We start from the raw sequence: 18,704 nt of genomic DNA, 5'->3' as shown, positions 1-18,704 counted from the left end.
TCCTTTTGTTGTAATAATATTGCAAAACGTAGTATAATTTTAAATTTCTATCAAGGTTTACAGTGATCAACAAAAAGGAACACATTGTGGTTCGTTGAAAAGATCTTGAAGCGATTAAAAATGAAATCTTGTTGAGAAGACAAGTTTACAACAATCATATTGTGAAGCTGGGCATCGATGGTGAAGGTTGTTTCCTAAAAATCAGTCTTGGAATTCAGGAAGACCTAGCCACTTAAGCAAAATCCAAGAAAAAAGCTCTTGACAACACAATCAGCAAAAGATATCAGTGTCAAGCGTCAACTTCTGGTTGCTATTGCTGAAGATATTCATGAAAGCTACGAAAATATCAAAATACTGCTCAATTTGATTCAACCGAACAAGGTAGGTTTCATTGTCTTCAGTGACATGAAACTTGCCAACATCCTTTGTGATCTGCAGTCCAATCCTTGCACATGGTGCGATATTGACTCTCAAAATCTGTCTAAGAAAGGCAATCTTCAAACATTTGATGACTTCCGGAAGTGCTCTTCAGCATTCAAGAATGCAGGTGAAGATTTGAAAAAAGCCAAACTTTTCAAAAATGTTGCTCATGAGCCTCTGCTAACAGTTTCTGACACAACACTTGTTTTGAATGTAATTCCCACAATGGAGCTCCAACTTCTCCTTGCTGTTGTGAATCGCCTTTTCAAAGCTCTAAAGGAACTGTGTACAAAAGCTAATGAATCGCCAGTGTCTCTTCATATCAAATGCTAGTTATTCCATGGTATTCAGTTTGCTTGGAATGAGTGTCACAAACTCATAAAAAACATTGATGTTTTGCTCGGAATGAGTGTCACAAACTCATAAAATATATTGATGTTTTGCTTGGAATGAGTGTCACAAACTCATAAAAAACATTGATGTTTTGAAAAGGCTTGCTGAGAACCACAGTGCTTTTGAAGTTTTTTCAATCACTGACACACTGAGAAAGTTTGAATCTGTTGTGTCATTTTGCTTTGGAAATTACCTTGATGATGGCTATGGTGAAAAGATTTCAAGCTTTCAAAGATCATTCCTTCAATTGCAAAGGATCAGTGTGACTCTAAAAGCACGTACTGTGTTTCGTCATATTCCAAATTTTTCAGCTTCTCGAAAAAAGCCATTGGGTCAATACCGTAGCAAGCTATTGAGTCGTTCATCATTCGTTCAGCATGCAGTGGAAAACATTTAAAAGGCCAACTAACCATCCAGAATGTGGAGAGATTGGAATTATGCTTGGTGGATTTCAATAGCAAACATTTGTAGAATACAGAACGAAAATTGGTTTTGACTTTTTGCTTTTCTGAAAGAAATTGACAGATTAATTTATTCTTCAACCAGAACATTTTTTCGGCACAAATGCCACGAACTTTTTCCCAGGACCAATATTATATGTTTAATGCATTATCCACTGTCAGTGGTCGAACTAGGAGGATACAAGGGGGGGGGGGGGGAATAGAATCTCCGATGACAATTTTTTCTATTTCATCGTTGCAAAAACCTTGAGTTTAAAACTGTTCGAAGAAAGTAGAGTTAAAAGAAGTAAAAAAATTGCAGAGACTATTCTGAGGACCTCCACTCAGACTACCCCACCACTTCCCATCCCCATCCTTTCCACAAATTGACAAAATGCAAATGTTTTTTGTAACAGTGAACTGTTACCCCATAAACCGTTTTTCAACTTAACCCCTGCCAATAATCAATGTGTAGTTGATGTCAGCCTCTATACTGTTATTTGGACCGGACGAAACTACTTTGAAAATCCGGAGATAAGAGGTCTACTTTCGAATGTACGATAATTTAACTTCAGATTTGCAAGATCATAGTTTTCTAAAAATATTATAAATGGCATTACTTGGTATACAGTTTTTAGTTACTTTGATTATTGCACTGTTTATGCAAAAGCTTTCGCCGTTTTATTCAATTTCAAAATGGATTATGTGTGGTAGGCTATATCGGTACTTGCATCCAAGTAATGAACACTTAAAAGCATTAACTGGAAAACTACCTCATGCTAAAGGTAAACCTTTTCCTTTCATGAAATAAAAATGTACATTAAAATGAATGAGATTACGTTAGGAAATAAAATAACAGTGCTGGCAGTAAAATGTTAGACATAAGAATCAAAAAAGAAAAATTACATACAAATAAATTTCATAAAAAACAATTCAGATAAATTATTTGTATATAAATAAAGATCAATGGAAATCTATGCAAAATATATGCATGAATTTCTTACTTTTATTCTTTGTAGTAGAGTTTATACAAGAACAAGTGATGATGTTGAAGTTAGTGTGTAAAAAATAATACATTTAAGTAAAACTTACCTTTATTTACTAATTATCTATGCTTTCTAAAAATAAAGTTTCATATGAATTTTTAACAGTAGGAAAGCGAAGAAAAGTAAGTGAAAAGCATGAGAAAAATGAGACTATGGAAGTTTTTACTATACCCTGCAGTCTTGAAATTCATTTGGACTGTGTTAGCATTGAAGAAATTGACCTATATTCGCAATATAAATATCATGATTTTAAATGGTTGGTAGACTTTACGGGATGTGCTGCACTGGTTTATATCATTATTGAGTTAATTGGTGTTTGGCGTCCTGAGATCTATGTGGAAGAGTTTAATATAGGTAATTTTTAACTTGTTACAAAAAGTTAAGTATAAATTATGTTTTTTTACTTCTTTTTTTTTTTTATTAAAATTGGTTGATTATTATGATATCTTTTATCTATCTTAGAGGTTATCCTTTTATGCGTGAAGGTAAAATATTCTCCCTTTGACTCATTCCTGCTTAAGTATAACCATCCTCCTTTTTCTGCTCAAAGTCATCACCAGCTCTCCACACTTGTCCAAAATTGATAAGTTAGGACCAAAATAAAATCTATGGGGCATTAATCTACAAGATCTAAGGAATGACTAGATATGAAAACTAAAATTCAATCTCTATAGCTAAAGGAGAAAAACAAATTTAAAGTTTTAAGGGATTTTGTCCTACTGATTATATTTATAGCTACATTGTAAATCTATTCTGTTTTGTTTTGTTTTTTTTTTTTTGTTTTTTTCCATCCGTGGTGTATGGAATTTTAAAAAATTATCAAAAACTCTTTAGATATGTGTTAGGCATAACTTGAAAAAAAATTCAGCTCTTTAACACTTATAATATTTATATAATATATATAACTATTATGTTCCTGAATTTATTGCTCTTAAGAGGACAGCATTAAGTATTCTCAGTGTGCAATCTACAGAAATCTTGCATTGCTTAATGGCCGGGTACAAAATAACTAAAACATATAATTAAAAGTGTGATTGGCTATAAAAGAATGATTTTTTAGATAATTTTTATTTTAAGTAATTTCTACTTATTTTAAATTGCGTTTAATTCTAGAAATACTTGAATTATTACAGAATGCGGCTTTTTTTTTTTATTTTGAAGTAAAATTATTACCCTTTCAAAAAATATATTGGTTGATAATCAATTTATGTGTGTGTAAAAATTAAAAAAGAAAAAAACCACTAAGTTGAATTGTTGAAGAAATGCAACTTCAAAGCATTAAATAACACATTTTATGTGTAATGAAGAACACATTTTATGTGTAGTAAAAAACACATTTTATATTCAATCAAAAAAAACATATTTTGTATTTAAATGTTAATACAAAAGTATTAACAAATACATATAATACAAAATAAATGTTGATAGAATTGTTATATTGTATTATTATAACATCTTAAATTAGTATTTAGTTGTTGCACCTTTTTTTGAGAAGATAGATTTATTTATTGTAGATTATCTTAAATTAGTATTTGGTCATTACACCTTTTGTTGAGTTGGCAAAGTTGTTATGCTGTCTTACACCTTTTGTTGAGTTGGCAGAGTTGTTATGTTGTATTACACCTTTTGTTGAGTTGGCAGAGTTGTTATGTTGTATTACACCTTTTGTTGAGTTGGCAGAGTTGTTATGTTGTATTACACCTTTTAAATTAGTACTTGGTTTTTGTAGCAAGGACTACTTCAATTCTCTGAGGCATACCATTTTAAAAAGACTTCATAAAAAGACAAGCTTCATTGATACACACTCTTTTTTGTTTTATTATTGAGAATTGACCATAGGCTTTCCATTGGATTTAGATTAGGTGATTGCCTGGGCCACTAGTCCAAGGTAAGCATATTTTTTTCAACATATGCTTTGTTATGTTTTGTAGTGTGCTGAGGTTCATCATTTTATTGAAATAAGTAGTTGACATCTGGAAATAATTTTTCAATTAAACTGGTTTTAATCCATAATGTCATTTATCTTGTAAATCTTTCTATAACATGTAAAGCACCCCTATATTTTTATCTTCTTTTGATGCTTAACAGTGGATTTAATACACTCAGGATGATACTTTTAATTACAATGCTCCCAAGCACAGAATATTTGAGCACTTCTAAAGTGGAAAAGAGATTCATCTGACCATACAACCTTTCTCCATAAGTATTAGTGCAGTCTTTCTGTGCACTGCACCATTGAAGTCTATAGGCAATTTTCTTCTTTGATAGGAGAGGCTTCCTGACAGCCTAATTAGATTCTCAATTTTTTCACTCATGTAAATGACAACTTAAAGTTTTCCAGAGTTGTTGGTCTGTTGTATCTATCTTCTCATACTTTAGTTTTTCTTTTTTTTCCAGATTGACAGACTGTTTCTTAGGTGTTCTTACACTTCTTACTTGCAATATCTCTATGAGTTATTTAAAATTATCACATCTCAATATTTCTTCTTTTATTGATATCATTCAGGACCATTTTTATCTATATATTAAACATTTATGTCTATTCTATAAAAGTAATAAATTAGCAAATCATCAACAAATACATATCAGATTTTAAATTATACAGGGTTCGGGTCAGGTCAACCCCTTGTCTACAAACATTTTATATTTGTTTTTTATTTTAAAAAATCTTAAAATACTTTTTAGAGTTATTTAATTATAATTGACACAGCTCTAAATATGAAATTGTTAAAAAAAAAAGAAGAATAAACTTAAATTCGATGTAAAACTTGGATAAAAAAAGTTAATGAAAATAAAGTAAACAAAAAGTTTTCAAGAAGCAGAAATGTGGTTTTAAACTTTTGCAAAATGTTTTGAAAATCCATAAAAAGTCAATTTACCTGTATACAGAAAGCTTTTTTTCTTGTTGTTGTTGACTATCCAAAGAGATTTTGAAAGTTTTTTAAAATTCAGCAAAAAAAAAACAAAAATAGATTTACAATGGGGCTCCAAGTGTAATCAAAAGGGCAAAATGCTTTAAAACTAAAAATTTTAGCGAACTACTGAGACCAAAACAGGCTAACACTTTAAAGGCAAATTTTGGTTACGGTTGAACTGAACTGAAATTTCGGTACTTGCAATTTCAGTCGTTCACTAAAAGAGTAACCCCAATTTTTGATGTTCATCTTTTTGATTTTTAATTAGTTGAAACAAATTTTTTTATCATGGGTTGTGCTTTCACTAATTCCTTGCTTGAATTTTTTTTCAGATGAAAGAATAGATGTCAGACATAAAATTTGGTTTTGATCTCTTGAAGTATAATAGTATGCTATTTTGAAATTTAGACTAAAAGCGCTCTTTTTTTTGTTTCATGTCTTCCTCTATGGATTTTGTAGCAGTACTTTTCCTGAGCACTTCAAGTTCAGTACTTCAACTTTTAAGTTAAAGTTTTAGTAGAAGTTTTAATTGAAAGAAATTATTCACATTTTAGTGGAAGACTTTTAGCCTGAAAATTGGTAATTGACCATTTTTGAGGGTGCTGATTTCAGAAATATAATGATAATAACCTAGTTCAAATTTTTTGATGGTTATTTTTTGTTTTGAAATCAAAAACTGATCATGAAAAACTTTAAATTTAGTTATTTTCTCCTCATCTTTGGATTTAGATTTTCAACACTTTTTACTTATATTTTAGTTACATTTTATCTCTACAGTAAATTTTTGAAGGGCTATATTTCTCAAAATATGAAGGAAGCAAAATACACAAACAAAAAAAGTTATTTTGAAAAGAAAAAAAATTATATTCAGAACTACAGAAATTATGATTTAATCAAGAATAAGTTAACATAATTAGAGTCACATTTTGTAATAAACAAAACCCTCTTTTTTTAAACAAGAAAAGCCCCTTTGGTAAAAAAAAACCTGTAATAATAAGTCATTACAAGCATTAGAGCATTTTGTTTTGTTGTATTTTTATTTTCATTTTTGGATTCCTTAGACCTTAAAATACTGTTGTACCAATTTACATATTCATCATTCAAAAGATTGCACCTTATGCAATAAAAAGTGTCACAACGCTAAAAATATTTTTCTAAAAAACATCTGGGTCCATCTAAAAACAACTGGGTCCAATTAGCAGATTTTCTCTAAGCCTGACTGGTGAAAAGTTATAATTTAGTAACCGTGTTCTTAGTATTAAATTAGGCTTTAGTATCAAAAGTCCTCAATTTTAAACAGGATGGTTATCATGAAATTGATTTTATGTGAACTTTTGATGTGGAGTATTAGTGACTAAGAGTTTTATATTTTTTTGCTTTCTTCGTTTATTTTCTGTCTTTGTTTATTTTCTTGTTTATTTTCTTGTTTATTTTCTTCCTTGTTTATTTTCTTTAGGTTTTGTTTGGTGTGGAATGGTTGTTTTTTTCTGCGTAAAAGAGCTGTTCTCACTTACAACTGCATATTGGAAAACTGAAGATGGTGGAGAACGATCAATGACCTTGTCATTTGGATTGTTCTTTTTTATTGTTGCAATGGGTGTACTTATCATCGATGAAAGTATAATGGATTTCGGACTAGAGAAGGGATTTAATCACTTTGTTGGGAATTTAGAAATAATTTACAAGCATCTAAACTTCAACATTAAAAGAGCTCCTTCAATATGGGTTTTTAAAATATCGTTAGCCTTTCTCTCCTCATTAATTGGAGCAACACTTAGTTTTCCAGGAATCCGATATGCTAACATGCATATTGAATCTTTAAACTATTCTCAAAGTAATACCACTTATGTATTACTTAACATCATTTTTTTTAGCCCCCTACTTTTATCGCTGTTTTGGATTCTTCCATTATCCAAAGCCTTAATTTTAGTAAAAGATTCAGAAAGTAAACTTCAAGAGATATCTGATGAAACATTCTTATGGTTAAGAATCCATTTCGCTATTTTAATCTGTTTTATCCGATTATTAGCTACAAGTCGATTTCTTCAGTCGCATTTAAATCTTGCTTACAAAAAGGTCGAAAAGCTCAAAAAGGAAACAGGGCGGATTACAAATCTTGAGTTACAGCGTACGGTTGCTAGGGTATTTTATTACTTATCAGCTGCAGCATTGCAGTATATCACGCCCATTATTCTTGTCTTATTCCTATCGCTTATGGTGCGGACCCTTACATACCGCATGAATGACTCAACAGTTCTCAACAGTTTTTTAGTAAACAATACACTACCGAATGGTAAAGAAGATTATGCTAAGATGATGCGTGGACTATTTTCAGTGAAACTTTTTAATGGACTTTGCTCGTACTTTTGCTGGTGGGTTCTTAATGTATATTTCATAACATCAACTTTCGGTACCGTTTATCTAAAATTAAAGGTATAATTAGATAATGTAAATTTGAGTTTTCATCAACTTAAAATTTACAGCCAAATAGTATTTTTACTTTATGAGCAAAGTTTCATCTGCATAAAATCATATATTTGTATGAAGATCTAAAGAAATCTTAAATTTATGTCAAAATTTATAAATTCATTTAATGATATCAAATAAAAGCACATAATGAATTTCACAACAACAACATAACACAAACAACAAAACTAAATAGAATTATGAGAATTCAGTTAGAAAAAAAAGAAAAAAAGAAAACATATTTACAAATATCTCAAATATTTAGCGAGGCTTTTGTGGTTCTCTCCTAGAGAAAAATGCTTATGATTTGCACATGTGCATTAAAATGTTATTAAATGTAAATTTAAAAAAGTTTTTTTTTTTAAAAAAAAAAAGCATAAATTTGTTTTTGATGCAAATTTGGTTCCAGGTTTCAGCTTGGACGCATCATGTATGTTGCATTACTTGCATCTCATAAATTGCAATATACAACATACAATATGCATTTACAATATACGAATTTGTTATGCACAGTCTACCAATGTGTAAAAATGCAAAAACTTTGAAACTCCAGCTATGTGAAATCACTATTTTCACAATCCATGAATGTTTTTATCCATTTTAACGAATTTATTTGCATATCATATTTATAATATATTGTTATTTCATCATATCTAGTGATATCGATATATTATAAGAACATTTATCGAACTAAGTGATGGAACAATGACGCATTGAATTAAACGATGTGGGAAGAAATTAATTTTTAAAATTCGTTGCAAAGAGTTTTTGTTTTTCCAATATTCAATTTGTATCAAAAACTTCAAATTTTCGCATCCGCTCCGCGTCTTCATCAAATCATCACCGTATCTTTTTTTAATAGAAAAATCCAACGCCAATCTTTGAATAAATTCTTTTGTAATGATCACTGAAAAAAAAAGAAGAAATTTAAAATTGAAATATTTAGAGGAAAACTTATTTTGAATGAATTCAAAATTTATGATGAAGGGTAAAAATTAGTTGAAAAGTTGTTTTCAAAACTGATAGGACTTGTTCTAGCTACGTCCCACGACTAAATCAAATTCAAATTAGAGAAGTCATTTTTAAAAATTGGCCTTGAATGTCATTGAACAGAAACTCAATAAATTGAAAAAGTGCAGCGCTCATATTTTTATATCAACGTAATAATATCCGAATCAAGGTAAAATAATTCATATCAATATAATAATATTTTTATCGATTCTACTTGAAAGCATTTCGCTGTTTTGGCCAGTTTTTTCGCTGTTTTTTGTTTTATAACTGAGCTTGATGTTTTTCATAAATGAAAAAAAAATACATATGGTGGGTTATGTTCCTACTTAACATAGCAATATTCTAAAAACTTATATAATAAAAACAATATTCTAAATAATTTAGTAGAAAATAGAAGTTTCACTGAATGGTTTAAGTATTTTAATCTGTTTGATATCGTTACAGCAGTTTTTTCATCTGAAATGTAACTCACAATAAAGCTTATTTCACCAAACAATTTATCATTTATTAAATTACTAAAAAATACTTGAGAATGCAACCACGGCAAGCTGTAAACACCACTTAGTCTAACTAAACCTAAACACACTTAAAGCATTTAAGGCTGGTTTATCAAAAGACCCTTCCTCCGGGTTATCAAAAGAGTTTCTAATAATTGGCAGGATCTCTTTAGATTCATGGCCACAAACTATAAGGAAAAGAGGGAGAGGATAGCCAGGATCTATATCCTCAATCATGATTTTAGGTAAAGGTATCACGATATTTTTGTATCGCTCTACTTTTTAAGCAATTTGCATTATTTTATATGGTGAAACAATCCACAATGGTTGAAAGTTTTAAATTCTTATGAGATAACTGTTTTTTCATTAGTGTATAAAAATAAAAACCAATAGTGAATGGAAACACGACCTTTCCTTTATTCACCTCTTAAATACACTTTGCCCCCTCCCTACCCAACATTTAAAGTAAATTTACGTCTATGTTTTAGATGATTGCAAATAAATAAATCATTGTTTTTGGGAATTGAAAAAAAATGAAACATTTCTATTTCAGCAAATTTCTGGACTTGCTTTTTACTGCCACGCAGTTTTCTCGGACGGCCCTCAATATTTTACAACGCTGAAAATAAGCCCTATACAAAGGGCTTATTTTCTAGAAAGGAGAGACGTCATAAAGACATTTTTTAGGCTAAATTTGGATTTCTTTTTTCTATAGTAGAGCTTCTTTTTTTTTTTTTTTTTTTTTTTTTTTATTAACACTAAAAAATTCCTTGCTACTTAAATTATGTTTTAAGTTAACATAAAAATAGAAATCAGTTTTTGCTTTTTTTGTGGTTTTACGCAAATAAATAGAAATAAAATTAGCACCATTTTAATCCTGACCATTAACTTGGACCAACAAGGAAATTAAAACCATTAAAAATACACTTTGGATGTTTACAAACCAAAGCTGTTAAAAATAAAAAACCGTATAAAAAAATCTCAGCATTAAGTCTTGTAAAGCGTAGTAAACGATAAAAGTGGTATTAATGAATTATTAAATGCGTTCGTTTTTTTGTTTGTAACATGTTGTAATTTTAAATAACGTTTTAGTTTTCCTGTTAAATTAAAATTAGTTTTAAAAATGACAATAGACTTTACAAAAAAAATATGCACAAGTATGGAAAATCCGAATAGAAGCTCTAGCCCAATAGCAAAAGAGTTGTAAATATATCTCTACACCATTAGTCGTGCTATTCAACGTTTCTCTCTAACAAAATCGATCAATTGAAAACCTGGCGGTGGAAGAATAGGAGGATTTTCAATACAAAAGACCGGCTAGAAAAATTGTTAACAATTTCAAGATAAACCCTGGCCACACTCACCTAGGGAACGCGCAAAAAAATACGGATTTTCTTATAGCTTTGTTGCAAAAAGTTCAAAATAATTATCATTTTTCATTCTTTCAAATCACAAAAGGGGCCAAACGGTTTTGATACTTAAAAAAAAAAGTGCAAGAATTTTGCGGTAGAAAGTTATTCAACAATTTTATTTTTTAGAAATTTCTGATTTATTGAAGACGATGAATCTTACAACAAAGTACAATGATCAACAAATTCCTAAGGCTGTCTGTTAAAATTTCCAAGTATAAAGGAGAAGCAGATAAGAAATCTAAATACACATTAAACTTATTGCATTTGTAGCATAAAATAGGTACGTGTATGAGTCCACACTTACTGGTCAATTATATGTTAAAGGTTGCTTACAAAAATGTCTTATCTCTCATTAAATTATATGCTAATGGTCTGTGTTGGCTTCAAGTGTTAATGACAAACTGGCTATGAAATAGTATGAACAAAATGATGGGAGAACTGTGCTTAAAACATTTTAGACACAATTTTAAATCCTTGAAAATTGCGCTGAAATCCCTCTAAACTGCCCAGAATTGATAGTTATTGAAAGGTACTGGGCAGTCATTGAACAAAAATTGAAAAAAAAAATTTTTTTTTAGAAAAATTAAAGATTTAAAAATTTTTTTTAGAAAAATTAAAGATTTAAAAATGGAAAAAACCATCAAATAATTACGATTATAATGGCGTGCGCAATAAATTAATTTCTTTGAATTCTTTTATCTTCAAACATTGATGCATTAGAATTATTATTTAGTTTTAAATAAAAAACGAGTGCTTTTTTTAAATAGTTTTTCTGCTTTCACATTTATTTCGTTTACACGCTTCAGAACATGCATTTAGGAAGGTCGAGATCAAATCTAGATCGCAACCAAAATATTTGACCTTAGCACCCGTGCGTAAAATAAAATCGCACCGTGAATTTTGAAACATACGTTTAACCAAAGAAAATCAAGTCTGGTTTATAAAAAAAAGCCTTTGACAATTTTTTTCTCCTGAACTTTTGACCAAACCAAAACATTTCGTTGAATTGAGTGTACTGGATTTTAAGTCATTACTAACAAGGCTAATTCTTTAAAAGGAAGCTATTTCCTTGGGGGATAATTTTCCGAAATCATTTTTCCATACGTTGTTTTTTTTTTGTTTTTTTTTTTTTTTTTTTTAAAAAAAATTCTTTGTACAAATCTAAAATATTTTTAAAGAACAGTGTATTTAGAAACCAAACCATAAAAGGTATGCATAATTACGAATAACTCTAAAAACCTAAAGCTAATTATAGCCTAGAAAATATCTCGGGCTTATTGTATTCTTTCTTATCACTGCAAAATGCGATTAGAAATGTTTTATTGGAAGAATGACTATTTAAATGTTAAGTATCGGTGTACTAATTTAGTAAAAATACACTAATAATAACAAGTTATAAAAGTTTTTAATAATATACTGCATAATCCAGATATTGTGGTTTTTAAAAATGAACAAATTATAAATTTAAATGTATGATTTTATTTAATGTAGCCGATGAAAAATTGTAAATTGAAGCTTACGTAGGCTTATTCATTAAAATTAATGCCTCTTAGAGATGCTGCTCATAAATTGTAGTTTTTTATTCGACCGCATCCCGCCGAGTAATGACGTTATTTAACTTAGAGCTTACATTTAATACAGGACGTACAACGGAAGCAACTACAACATTCACTTGGGAGATCTTACATTTTATTTTCAATGATCACTAATTGCTCTTCAAATAAAAATTAGTGTTTTAGTAAAAAACATTAATTTTTAACATTTTTGCTATAAAATAAAGAAATTTTGATAAAGGAATTGAATTAAAGACACCCTGACAAATTTCCTTTGCACGCAGGTAATTTAAAAACCTAAAGCCGTTATCTTTGTAAGTTTCTTTGATTACAACCATTCTGTGTGTTATTCAAATAACTTTCGCGGTAAGCAAGAGGCAGTCGACATTAGAGAGATTAAGATTTATGAAAACGATTTTTGCACTTAAAGGAGAGTTGTTATTTTTGTAAATAAAATACGCCTGACCATAAAAAGTTCTTCTATCTTTAGCGCTGAAAGCAACAATGCGCAAAATTGTTTGCTGATAGTTTTTTTTGTTAAGTTTTTTTTGTGCCAACAGCTGCTTGCAATAACATTGTTTTTAAAATCTATTAATATTCTATTTCGTATTAAATACTTTTAGACGCTCAAGTTATAGAAAAGATGGGTCTAACTTGTGGAATGAAATGTTTAAAATATCTAATGTTTGCTTTCAACTTTGTGTTTTGGGTGAGAAGTGTTTTTATTTAATAAAATTCATATTTTAAGCTTAGAGCTTAACATATATATAATGTATAATATGTGTTATATATATATATATATATATATATATATATATATATATATATATATATATATATATATATATATATATATATATATATATATATATATATTTATATATAAAACACATAACTATCATTTTATAACTTTTTCTTTTACAGATATGCGGCATTGTGGTTTTAGGAGTAGGTATATATAGTCGAGTTAAGTCTAAAGATTGGAATAGTGTACTTGGAAATGATGGCTCTATTACAAGTGTAGCAAACCTTTTGATTGCCTCCGGCATAATTGTAATGATTATTGGCTTTCTTGGCTGCTGCGGCGCAATGAGAGAAAATAAATTTTTGCTAATATCAGTAAGCAAATTTTTTTTTCTAAAAAAAATTTTAACTTAATAGTTCCTAGTAAAATTTTACTTTTAAATATGTGATTTGAGAAATGCTAGAGATGCTTTTTTTTCGAAAAAGATATTTGACTTAAAATTTGTAGTACGCTATCTTGCTCATTCTCATCTTCATTATGGAAATTGCCGCTGGTATATTCGCGTATGTGAAGAAAGACAAAGTCATCAACGGTATAGAAGTTAACGTTCAAAACTCTATTCTTAGAGATTACGGTGGTCCAACTACTGCTCAAAAAGGGTTGACCGAAAGTGTGGACTATGTTCAAAAAGAAGTAAGTCAATCGATGAATTTAAAATTCGTCCAATGTATTGACTTATCAGTTGCTTTTTGATATTAAATATTTGCTTTTTTTCAGCTAAAATGTTGTGGCTCAACGTCTGCAAGAGACTGGAGCGCATCAAAATGGTATAATGAATATAAAAAGCCACAAAATGTTACAATTGCTCACGAGGTTGTCCCAAAATCATGTTGCATAGACAGCAAAAAAACTAATTGCAATGTTGCGACCGATGTTGGTTCTTTACAAAATACCACATTTCCTGAAGTAATTATACTTGTTTCCTAGGAAACCGGTGTAAAACAATTTCTTATGGAAGTTTTCGTCTTTTGTTTAAGTTTTTAATTTTTTTTTGGCTAAAAAATCTTTTTTGTTTGTTTGTTTTAGGGTTGCATTTCATCGGGAAAAAAATTTGTTAAAAGTCATGTTTTAGAGATTGGAGGTGTTGGAGTGGGTATAGCTTTTATACAGGTAAAATTTAATTTTATAATATATATTTTTAGAAATTCTTTTTTTTCTTCCTTTTATTCTATAGCTTCGTTTTCTTTTAGCTTCTAGGAATTGTATTTGCAGTGTTACTATGCAGAAATATTCGATACGAGAAAGTTTGATTTGTAAACAGCATTTAAAACGTCTCAATATTTCTTTGGTGTTCTTAGCGAAATTTTGCATGACTCAAACGTTCTTTGTATACTTTTAGTATGACGCACTTAATTTACCATACAACTTAACTTGATTGTAAATTACATCGGAATAATATCCTTAGATTTTGAGATTTCAAGTATTGTTAGCATCAACTAAGTTTTTTAAATAACACACACAAACGCGATATATATATATATATATATATATATATATATATATATATATATATATATATATATATATATATATATATATATATATATATATATATATATATATATATATCGTGTTTGTGTTTAAAATTTTACTCTATCGCATCAATAGAGGTTATTAAAGATAAATCATCCTTATAAAGTATGATATGGTCTTATGAAGTATGATATGGTCTAAAAAAAGCGCATGATATTCTGAGGTTGATGTTCTTGAGGCCTTTGATGGTGAAAAAACCCTTTTGCAAAAACAATTTTCAAATCCTCAAATATTTTTAACCAAATTTAATTGTTAGAATTTTACAATAAAACATTACTGGGTGGTCAGGTATAGTTGGACAGGGATAATAGGGTGGTCAGGTATAGTTGGACAGGGATAATAGGAATTCTTGTGAAAAATTCAGGGGTGTTACCTAAAAATAACTTTTAACCGTAATAAATACACCTTTTTGTGTTTGTGCTGAATTTATTAAACTTTTTAACTTATTTATACTTAACCATTTTATCCGAGTATTTACCCCCTGGAGTTTCTCCTTAATGCTTTGATAATACTTATGACCAGGGATTTTTCATGTCTAAGGGTTTGAGAATATGGATTTGGCTTGCCATCCTGTATTAAAGCAAATAATAAAATACAACTGATAAGACTTTTACAAACAAATTACTCAAATGCCTTTTCAACCTGTTTATTCTATGTTTATTAAAAAGAAGATTGGCATCAACCTATTCGACCTAATTTATTGAGGTTGTTAATAAATTGACTACAATAGTAATGGAAACCCTAAGTGACGTCAGCTGCAGTCCCTGAATCGTAAAAGATTAGTTTTATACCTATGTTTATGGAAATGACTGGCATCAATATCAGTAGAGTTCATAAACCTTTCTTATCTAAGGAAGATATTCACTATGACGGTAACTAAAAGTTTGGATATGAAATGAAACCTAGAAATTGATAATAAAAAAAAACTTAAAAAAGAGAAACCTGGCCTAAGAAATATTTATAATTGAAAAATATTTTTAGTTGATACATTTAGGACTAAGTTGATACGAAAACTTTGATCATAAAACTTATGGAAATTCCTTATGGAAAATCATTATCATGCTTGAGAAATAAAAACAAAATACGGCAAACTCGTTAAAATGAAAACATTTCATTACAGTTTTAGTGAAATTCTATGAAATTGAAAAAGGATTTTCATACACAGTATGCAAAAAAAAAATACTAGAAAAAAAGTAGTGTTCCGAGAGCGTTTCGTAAAAAGTTAGCTATAAATATTTACATGAGAACAAAAAAAGTTCTTATATTACAGGCGTAACAGTGTGCTGAGAAATTATATTCATTAGTATTTTTACAAACTATCTTTAATAATGAATATATCAAAGGCTGAACATATTTTAAAAAATCACCACAAATGATGTAGTGGCCTAGGAATAATCACCACACATGATGCAGTAGTACACGAATAGTAAGGATATAATCACCTAGATTTAGAGATTGGGTTAAGTTAGCTGGACAGCGCAAGTCGGAGAATTTTTTTTTTCATCGGAGGATTTTTCCCAGAACCCCTATTACACTGTTTTCTTAACTGAAAGTAGTTAATAAAGAAAACACTTTTGCACATATATTAGGTTCTTCTTATTAGAGTTACTTATACAAAGCTGTTGTAAAAAATATTCAAAAATACAATACTGCTGGTAATAAAATTCGAAAGCCAATGCTATGAGAAACTTCAACCAACATGGATCACAAAAGTGCTAGGATGTCTAAAAAAAATCCTTTTTAAACTTCTCACGTAATAAAAATCAAAATTGAAGAACAGTATCACCTACTTTGTCAGTCTCAACCATTCGTTCTTGTTTACAAGAAGCTGACCTTCGAGGCTGTAAAAGCAAAGTAGAAACCCCTTGTTTCAAAACCAAATCGACTAAAGCGATTAAGGTTTGCAAAAAATGTTCCTAAGTAAAAATGTTTCCTTTTGGAATAAAATGTTTTATAGAGTGACGAATCCATGTTTAATTGCTTCGTTCGGTCCGATGGGAAAGTATATGTTAAATATCCTATGAAGTAAAGATTTGGAGAGCTACGTCCTGGCATGGTTTCAACCCTCTGTTCAAAATTGAAAAAAATTTGGATCAAAAGACGTGCAAAAATGTATTACAAATTGTAATGGAGCCGTATGCTGATGATAACCTACCTGTTACTTAGGTTTTAATGCACAATAACAATCTGTAAAATCATTGCTTAAGGGAAAATAAAGTATTGTTCTAGAATGGCCACCTCAAAGTCCTGATCTGAATTCAATTGAAAACTCATAGAACGATATTGGGTTGGCTTTACAAACCTCTAATTGTAATGAGTTTTGGCTGAAATTCAAAAAGTCTGGTATGCTACTATCGTTGAACGATGTCAAATGGTTGCTAACAGTATGCCATCAAGATGTGCTAAAGTAATAAAGAATAAGGGCTAAACAACAAAATATTGTTTTTAGTCTTGATGTTTTGATGTATACATTTAAACAGCACTATTTTTTTGTTATTTCTATGACCATAACATTTCGTTGTATTTAGTAAACTTTTCAATAATTATGATTATCCTTCAGTTAAAAATGATTTTTTTCAAAGTTTAACTTGGCGACATTAGCTCGACCTGCTTCCAGATTGAAGTTGAGTGATGTTCAAGAGAATCTTTAACCCGTAAAATATTTGTAAAATGCTAACTTTGGTAGCATGATACATCATTTAAAAACAAATTTATTAAAAGGTGAAAAAGTGAATTTCTAAAAGGTGTAAAATATGTTGATAGGTTTAATCTTCAGAAGATGATATCCAAATATATACAAAATTTTCTACTTTTCTTGACACTGTGAAAAGTTTCTTTTTACTGATATGATAAGCAATAATATTTTCAGAATCTTTGAGAAGATTTAAATTTTCATTAAGGGAGATTTCGGCAAGAGTTATGTGCTTTGATGTTACTTTTCCCAGTAATTGGCAGCTGCCATTTCTGCTGTTTGACAAGAATTCATTCCTAATACCTTTTATTCTTATTTTTCTCCGGCAAGTTGCATACTTTTTTTGATGCTTCTTTTTTTGTTATTCATATTTCTGTTGTTCTTTTTCCAGTGGTATCTCCTCCCCACCTGAGTGCACCACAACCTATTTCAAATTCAACCTCTGTAGACCTTTGCCTATGTCTTTTTTTCTAAAACACTTTTTCATTTATTTCTTCTATTTTGTTTTACAATTTGTCTCTAATGCCTTCCATTTTTCTACGCGTTAAATCCATGTCAATTAAACCAGGCCATATAACCACGTACTTCAAAATGGCTTGATTTTTAGAATTCTGAAAGAACTTATTACAAATAAAGAAAATTGAAAAACTTGAGCATCCAATTTCAAGTGGTTCCAGAGATATTGTTTATGCAATTCCGGAGATATTGTTTATGCAGTCTGTTTATACAGTTCCAAAGATATTGTTTGTGCAGTCTCGACCCCCTCCTGCCGTAAAAAATATTTTTGAACTTTTGTTAATAGCTTTACAAATAATTTCTATAACTAGCTGAAGTTTGGTATCTAACGATGAATCTTTAAAGTTAAAGTTTACCCAGCCCTTTTTATTATTAAAATATAATCTCGACTTCGACCATGCCGCCATATCTTCGCCTTCAACGTTGCAAAATACTTTAGCTGCTTTTGCATCCAAATTCTTTTCCAATGACGCAGCGTTTGCGTCATTGGAAAAAGAATTTGGGTGCAAAAGCAGCTGTTAAAGTATTTTGCAACGTTGAAGGCGAAGATATGGAAGGCGCAGTAATGCAAAATAATTATGCATTACAAATTGCTATTTCAGTTGTAACAGATTAAGAAGCATGGAATAAATACACTCGTAATGCACACTTTTTAGAAACCCATTGTAATAAAAGTCAGTAAGAAAGTGTTTTCTCACTTAAATCTGTTTTATGGCTCAAGCAGTCAAAATGTTTGTTACTGCGTAAAGTTTGTATAGCTTAATTTTGTTTGAAGCTTACATGCCAGTTGTTTTTCACTTAGTAGGACACTCACAATACACAAGTGATACTCTTAACGAAATTTAACAAGGTGCGCTCTTTTTGAATGACTTGACCACGTAAATGTGATCACATTTCTGAGGCCGACCAAAAAAGAAAAAACTTAAGAAATATCAATACAGAATCGCTTATAGGCATAAACATCAAAAATCTTAATATTTTGGTTGATGACGCTTTAATGTTCCT

The 18,704-nt window shown here is 29.7% G+C and overlaps 2 protein-coding genes and 1 long non-coding RNA gene across 4 annotated transcripts; 2 read left to right on the top strand and 1 right to left on the bottom strand.

The window, feature by feature from the left end:
• The first annotated feature begins 1,372 nt into the window (after positions 1–1,372).
• On the top strand, positions 1,373–7,702 carry LOC145181599 (transmembrane protein 161B-like). 2 transcript variants are annotated; one of them, XM_080056727.2, is made up of 3 exons: positions 1,373–2,038; positions 2,408–2,653; positions 6,671–7,702. In XM_080056727.2, exons 1-3 carry the CDS (start codon positions 1,864–1,866, stop codon positions 7,651–7,653), a joined length of 1,404 nt encoding a protein of 467 aa, XP_079912853.2. In that variant the 5' UTR covers positions 1,373–1,863; the 3' UTR covers positions 7,654–7,702. The 2 variants fall into 2 exon arrangements, with proteins under 2 accessions (XP_079912853.2, XP_079912851.2); XM_080056725.2 differs by having other exon boundaries at positions 2,405–2,653.
• Positions 7,199–8,589, bottom strand: LOC149883369 (uncharacterized). The gene is made up of 2 exons (XR_016456663.1): positions 7,715–8,589; positions 7,199–7,635 (listed from the first exon to the last, which is right to left on the bottom strand). It is a non-coding gene; the product is annotated as an uncharacterized LOC149883369 (long non-coding RNA).
• A 3,890-nt stretch (positions 8,590–12,479) lies between these two features.
• LOC145181907 (CD151 antigen-like) lies at positions 12,480–14,372 on the top strand. Its single transcript, XM_090065385.1, has 6 exons — positions 12,480–12,862; positions 13,078–13,272; positions 13,406–13,591; positions 13,676–13,864; positions 13,985–14,068; positions 14,149–14,372. The coding sequence occupies exons 1-6, from the start codon at positions 12,797–12,799 to the stop codon at positions 14,206–14,208; spliced, it is 780 nt and encodes a 259-aa protein (XP_089921511.1). The 5' UTR covers positions 12,480–12,796; the 3' UTR covers positions 14,209–14,372.
• Positions 14,373–18,704: the final 4,332 nt, after the last annotated feature.

This window comes from Hydra viridissima, unplaced genomic scaffold (assembly GCF_058129835.1).
Source record: "Hydra viridissima isolate aposymbiotic clone 2 unplaced genomic scaffold, HvirCarnegie_v1 scaffold_10, whole genome shotgun sequence".
Classification (NCBI taxonomy): Eukaryota; Metazoa; Cnidaria; class Hydrozoa; order Anthoathecata; family Hydridae; genus Hydra; species Hydra viridissima.
The sequence above is the reverse complement of the archived record's forward strand: the minus strand, read 5'-3'. Positions and strand labels throughout refer to the sequence as shown.